The sequence below is a fragment of the Alligator sinensis genome, unplaced genomic scaffold, assembly GCF_000455745.1.
Source record: "Alligator sinensis unplaced genomic scaffold, ASM45574v1 scaffold1504_2, whole genome shotgun sequence".
Lineage (NCBI taxonomy): Eukaryota > Metazoa > Chordata > Crocodylia > Alligatoridae > Alligator > Alligator sinensis.
This window is the reverse complement of record NW_005843759.1, coordinates 42,037-49,043: the sequence shown is the minus strand read 5'-3', so window position 1 is coordinate 49,043 and position 7,007 is coordinate 42,037. Positions and strand designations below refer to the sequence as shown.

At 49.9% G+C, this 7,007-nt stretch overlaps 1 protein-coding gene across 4 annotated transcripts in view; it reads left to right on the top strand.

Annotated features, from left to right (window-relative positions):
• The first annotated feature begins 228 nt into the window (after positions 1–228).
• Positions 229–7,007, top strand: part of SH2B2 (SH2B adaptor protein 2) — a 46,692-nt gene continuing 39,913 nt past the window's right edge. The window contains exons 1-4 of one of the 4 annotated variants that reach the window (XM_025195712.1): positions 229–499; positions 2,412–2,618; positions 3,885–4,041; positions 4,188–5,075. In XM_025195712.1, coding sequence (XP_025051497.1) covers positions 4,215–5,075 — 861 coding nt within the window. In that variant the 5' untranslated portion in view covers positions 229–499; positions 2,412–2,618; positions 3,885–4,041; positions 4,188–4,214. The remainder of the gene's footprint in view (positions 500–2,411; positions 2,619–3,884; positions 4,042–4,187; positions 5,076–7,007) is intronic. The other 3 variants (XR_003092413.1, XM_025195713.1, XM_014527649.2) reach the window with 3 other exon arrangements.

Below are 7,007 nucleotides of genomic sequence, written 5' to 3'. Positions count from 1 at the left end.
CTGTGAAGCAAGGTTCTTTAGTTGCTGCCAGTGGAGGGGATGATGCTCAGTGTTTATGTAGGATGTTGAAGACTCTCCTAGGAATATGAGCTCACCAAACTCCCTTCCTCTTCTGCCTCTTGCTGATTTTTACTGAGGTACATTTAGTTCACCTACAGGTTTTTGGGTTTTTTGGGGGGGGTTTTATGCCATAGGATTTATTGTTTATATTACAGTAACCCCCATAGCAAAAGACTGTCTGCCCCAAAGACCTTGCAGCTTAAACGGCAGAGAAACAGGTGAAGTAGCTTGCTCAAGCCACTCCAGCCGGCTGTGATGCGAGGAGGCATTGAACCTGGAACTTTGGTGTTGCAGCCCCCTGCCTGGACCACGATACCTGCCTTCCTCCCAGGGGGGTCTTTGTCAGCTGGATACAGAACTGCTGTCCCCACACCCTAACTAATGAGCCAGCTCTACTGTTGCTCAGCAATGAGCTCTGTGCCTTTTGTGAAGATTTGCGGTATGTAAGTGTGGATCCCAAGCTGACAGCCAGCAGTGAGCAGCCTGCTAGGCTGGAGCATCTCAGCTGAGCAAAACTGTTTGCGTGTCTGCTACCTCCAAAAATGAGCAGTGATGTCTCAAACTGGGCCAAGGAAATGAATAATTCAGTCCTCAGCAGGTTGATGTAACTCATTCAAGAGTACATGGAATATTTTGATAATCTACCTGTCTTTCCCTTGTTCTTCTCTCTGCATGATGGTAGCTTCTTTCTTGGGGGTGGAAGGGGAAGGGGTGTTACTGTGGAATAATTCCCAGCTGCTTTGGTCTCTAATGCATGTTCTGTAAATGAACGCAACCTTGTGCAAGGCTCTGCCCTCCGTTTCCTAGTGCAGAACACTTCATATGTAAGAAGGACCCCTATCTTCCACCCCCAAACCCAGCATTGAGCTATCAAACGAAGCTGGTCTGTTGGCAGCTCTGGGGACCAGAGTTTGAGTCTTCATGCTAATTGCTTCCTGGCTTTTGTTTCCAACTCTGCAGCCAGGAGACCTTTGGACATGACCTCCTCCCCCATCTCTGAGCTTCTGTTTTTCCATCTAAACAGTGGGCACCATGAAACAATCAACTTAAATAAGAGCCTCCCAAAGCTTACTATATAGCAAGAAATTTGAGCCCCTGATACAGAATTGAAAAGTGTGAAAGACTGAATGTTTCCCTGACTGACCATTCATTCTCTTAAGGTCAAGGTGCCTGCATAAACTGAAAGTCTGCACACACCCCACTTAACGTTACATGGATGGCTATTTATGGGTAGGGAGACTTGCAAATCTGATTTGTTGTGGAACAGGGTTTATGCCAAAATAGCCTTTCCCTTTATCTTGCACGTTAAAATCTGCCTTTACATTGCTGGCAGTCTAATGGAGGCTGCAGGAGCTGTAAGCCAGATGTGCACAGCTGTGGAGCAGTTAACACACCTGTAGAGAAGGTACCATGCCAGTTGCAGTACTTAAAGCAGCTTCCACGCAAATGTGCACGTACCCTTTCTCCCCTACACTTGGCCACGAGTTACAGCTGTTATGGGGGATGTTGCTCTGCTGCAGACCCTGCTAATGAAGAACCGGAGGAGAGCCTGTGGCATAATGAAAATGAATTCTCTGACCGCTGCTTGCAGTGCCAGAGCAGCACTTAGCCACCTCCCAGTTAGGGGAGTCAGGGTTAACTATCCTCTAAGCCCAGCATTCGTTCCTTGCTAGTATTTCTACACTGGGAACAGTGGCTGGATGCAGTCTCCTGCCCCAAATTGCCTTTAGGTGGGTTAGGCCAAATATTTTTAGGCTCCCTGTCTTCAGCTTGAGGCAGGAAGCAACTTCAAAATCTATCTAGTCCTGTCCCTTTGCTATTGTGAGGGGCTGGGTAGACCCTGTATTCCCTATTGGGCCTCACTGCAGTTCCCATGTGACACTGACTGTCTTTGACACCGTTCATCCCTCCCATCAAAAATGATCAACATCAGCCTCCCTTGCCCTTCCCCCTCATCCCTGGCTGGATTGGTTTCCCAGTGTAGCATTAATATCTATGACTTCCTGCTGCACTGACTGTAACTGAGAACTGTGGATTCATGAGCTTTGGAAAAGGCCGTGAGTTTAAAGCCAGATTCTCTGCTTGGGCCTCTTGCCTTCTTTCAGTGGCAGATGCAGGGCACGTTTGGAATTGGGTAGTTTACCTGTAACCACAGAGATGGTGACTTGCCCAAATTTGTGTAGAAAGTGTGGGAGAACCCAGCAGTCCTGACTCCTGGGCCCGAGAGCTAATCTTGTGCACCATCTCAGCAGGGGGGGGGCCCACAAGGTTGCATTAGCAGCTCTGCTAATCCTTGCATAAACTTGGAAGTCCATCCCAAAATATATCCCTTCTCTCCTTTCATCTCATAGACTACATCACAGAGGTTTCTGCCTCTCTTCTTGCTGCATCAGCTTGAAAGGTTACCTCCGGTCACAGAAGAAGCCTGACACTCAATAGCTCCTGTTTCCACTGTAAACTTGATCACTGCAGGGCATTTTGAAAGAACCCTTCATTGGTGATGGGAAGTGGCCACTCTCATTCTTGCTGTCTATCTCTGAAGAAGACTGCAGTGAAAGGTGCTGAAAGATGTGTGGGAGGGGCCAAATGACTATAACATGAGGGTGAGCAAAATGTGGCCCGCGGGCCAGACCTGGCCTGCTGAGGATATTTTATCCAACCCGTGGCAGGTCCCTCAGTCCCACTTAGCCCAGGTGCAGGGGGCATCCCAGGTCGTGGCATGTGTGGCTGGTCCTGCCACCTCCTGGCGCACAGTGGGGCTCGTGCGGTATGGTGGCCAGACTCCATTTCCTGGCAGCCCCAGTGGTGGTGGCTCCTGGCTGCTGCCACTGGACCCAGCCCTGCTGCCTGGGCACCCCAACCTACCCACCCCAAACCCATTGCTGAGGGCAGGACCTGCGCAAGTGGCTGGGATGGGGCCATTGGCCAGCGGGAGCAAGAGAGATGAGTGGGTGGGACTAGGGAGACCTAGGATCTTGAAGCAGTGACAGCTTGGGGCCAGGGTCTGGGGCAGAGCCACGGTCCACTGGCTGCATGGCCCTGCGGTGGGCACTGGTTCCACAGGCAGGGGCATGTGGGGAGAAAATTACAGTTTGGCCCCCAGCCCCACACTGCCATCGCCACAAGATCCTGGCCCAGGTCCCATAGCGCTGGCAGCTGGGGACCCCCTCAGCTGTGGGATGTGGCCCACATAACACATTGAGATCTGCAAGTATAGCCCACTGTGGCAAATAGGTTGAAAACCACTGCTCTAGGCACTGCTATAGGACAGATGCTAGTGATGGGGCTGTAAATATGCACTGGCAGGTTGTGTGAATCGGGTGTTATCCCTCCTCAGGAGGGATTTGTGGAGTTAAGTACACAAATCCACCTTCTGATCAATGGCTGCAGAAGGCAATTACACAGGCCTGTGACCTGAATTAGTTGTCGGCCATAGGAGCAATCTCTCCAGTTAATTATTCCGACCTTGCTCTCCATTATTTGCCCCTTGATGTCCAAGCCAAGCTAGCGACCCTATGATGGAGCACAGACTGCTACAGAAGCCCCTTGCAGTTTGCTTTGATTGGGGGGAGGGGGCACAGCTATGTCTGGTCTTTTCAATGCTTGGCTAGGTGTTCAAATCTGTGTAAAATCCTGAGATTGGCAGTGAAATCCAGAAGGCACAGGCTTGGGTGGTGTGATGTTCACCTCACCAACTCCAGCATCAGCATGGCACCTGCATGGAAGGGCCAGGGGCTGAAAGCAAAAAAAAAAAGGCTTTTTTTTTGGTTTGGGGGGAGAAGTCACGCATGTACTGACTGGGGCTACCCTTGTCATCCGAATAGGACTTTGCCTTCTTCCATAGTCCACACTGACTTTGTAGCAGATGCCATCACTATTTGAGAGACTGAAGTGAGGTGATCATCAGGGGAGCAATATGGTTGTACTATCCATAGGTTTACACGTTCTTTGTACACTGTGGCCTGCTGTAGGGACTTAAGGGTGAGTTTGTTTTCCTCACCAACTTCCTCTGTCCTGGGTAATTCTGCAGTGCCCTGTGCATGCATGTGTGCATTGCAGGCGCACGTGCGTGCTTTCAGTCCCGTATATGAACTCTCACTGACCTTCTTTTCTGCTTGCCTCCGCAGTTTGCTGGTAGGTGGAATGGGACAGTCATGAATGGTGATGCCCTTTGCCAAGAATCTTCCTCCCAGCTTCCTGACTGGAGGGAATTCTGTGAGCTCCATGCCCAGGCGGCTGCAGTGGACTTTGCTCAGAAGTTCTGCCAGTTCCTGAAGGAGAATCCCCACTACGACACCCCCGGGGCCGAGACCTCCTTTTCCCACCACTTTGCTGCCAATTTCTTGGACATCTTCAGCTTGGAGGTCAGCAGGGTGTTTGTGTCCGACTCCCCGACCAAATACAACATCGTGCCCTTTGTGGGGCTGCAGAACTGCCACATGCCTTATGGGAGAGACATCATACAGAGGAAAGAGGAGACCTCCACAGAATCCTTGGACAGCATGGACAACCCAGTCAGCTCCAGCAGGTATCTGAGCCAGTCACAGCAGGCTCAGGCACACAAAGTTTCTTCCTATGGCCACTCTCGCAGCTCAGAGGACGTGTCTGTACATGCTACCTCCAAGCCAAAGTTCAAGAAAGGCTTCTCCTTGAGGAACATGAGCTTGTGTGTGGTGGATGGTATGAAGGAGATGTGGCACAGGAAATCTTCTCCAGAGCCAGGCATAGAGGCTACACAGAGCAGCAGGAGGTCAGACAAAGAGCACTGCCCTTCTGGGAACAAGGAGCATAACGACACCAGGGAGAGATGGACGCACAAGCTGCGGCTGTCGAAAGTGCAATCTTCCAAGGTGGAATTGGTGGACATTCAGAGGGAGGGCACCCTCCGCTACATGGTTGCAGATGACACGAACTGCGTGGGTAGCTCTCAGTGGCAGAAGTGTCGGCTGATGTTAAGGAAAGCGGTGAAGATGGAGGGGGAGAGGTTCTTGCTGGAGTTCTACGTACCGCCAAAGGTAAGTCCTCAAAGGTTCATTGGGAAGACTCTTCCTATCCGTCCTAATTGGCTTGATCATACCTGCTTAGTCTGCAGCATGCAACTTTATAGCGGTAATGCTTCTTGCCCCACAGACCCTTGGTGATATGTCTCCAGGCTGCACTTCATTAGAGTTCCACATGGCTGAGTCAGTTTTTCAGCTTTCTGCTGGGGTGGTATGATGCTGACAGGTTTTTCTCCTTTATTGTTTCAGCTGGTCTATTTTAAGCCTCTGCCTCCAGGTCCTAAATGTCCCAGCAGGATGAAGCATCATTCAGTGTTTATGCTTATTTTTTTTGCACCTGACTCTTCTCTAAGTTTTTTGACACTCTGTGCCACTGCCAGTTGAGGCTCCCTGATGCCCACGCTTCCAGCTCACTATTGTCTTCAAGGTTTTGAGCGAAGTCTTAAACAGTCACCAGTGCCTTACTCCTGAGTGGAAGATCTACCTTGAAGCTAGTTCTTACATCCATGCTGATGGGATGGTGACCCCATGGTTAGAGCATTAGCCTGGCACTCGAGATCTGGGGATTTGTTCCTTCTGTATCACAGACTCTTTATCTGAGTTTAGGAAAGTTGCTTCACAATTGGGTTTCATTTTCTCCATTTGGGAGCTAGAAGCAGTCTCTTACCTCACAGGACAATTACAGTGAATGAGAGGCTAAGGCTAATGAGGGGACATGTACCAGAGCAAGCAAGGGAACCAGAGACCCTTCCCTTCCCTGTTACTGTAGAAAGGGGCAATATTGCATTACTGTCTAATCAGGCTGGCTGCAGGTCACAGTGTGAGGGCCTGAAGTCACAAGCTCTGGCACTACACAGATGAATGGCTCTCTAGGAGCTGTTAACCTGTGACAGACAGATCCCTCCTCTAGCCCCAGGTAACAATTCATTTCTGCTGATTAAATGTTAGTTCACAGGAGCTGATATTGAGTCCCCATATCTCTCTGCCCATTAGCTGTGAGGCTAATGAGAATTTTATTGGGTGCTGCTCACAAAACCACTTGGCCACTCACTGGCTTGCTGACAAGGATGTAAAATTTAGCTCATGAGGGCTGTGAGCTGTTCTGCGCTCTCAGCCCATTAGCAATATCGCTCATGTATTTTGGGATGGGGTCCGCAGAGGGTTTGGGACATCTCTACCTGGCCTCAGACAGGGGGTTTCCAAGATGTAAAGGCAGGGTGTGGCTTCAGTGTCCCTGGCTCTGATGTTTAACCTCTTCTTGAAACTCGGTAAAGAAGAACTAAGTGTCCCTCCTGCACTTTGTCCTTCCTGTCCTAAGGGCAGTGGATTTCTACTAGATACGAGCTAAGATCCTATTAGGGCTTTTTCCCTCCTATCAGATCCTGGGTCTCCATTCCCAGCACCAGTTCAGGGTCCACTGAAATCTCTCAGTAACTCTCCAGTCTTGTGAGCCTTTGGTCATTCTGGACTAAGGTCTCACAAGATCGGAAACTTGTGAGATTGATGGTGTTGAGCTTGCCTGCTCCCCTTGATCTGGTTTCAGACACGTAGGCCAACCTGTTTTCCAGATCTGGACACCATTTCCTTAGGCTGTCCCTAATTTCAGCTTAACTTGTGCTGTCTTTTGACAATGAACTTGCTTATAGTTTGATTATTACATGTGCTCAGTAGTATCGCGAGGTTGTGAAAATAGGGGAATAGAACAGAATTCATTGTTATTAAGGCTGTGAGGCGTTTCAGGTGCTGATTCGATTCAGAGGAGATTTGGCCCGATTCGGTGGCTGACTCTCCGAATCGAATCAGGGGACCAATTTAAAGGTCCAGATCGATGCCAAAGATTCGGAGAGCTTTGAAAAGATATTTGGAGAGCTTTGATTCAGGTAATCCCCGGTGGCTGCAGCAGGGAGCTGCAGCCACTCAGAGCTGGTAGGTACTAGGGGCAGGGGG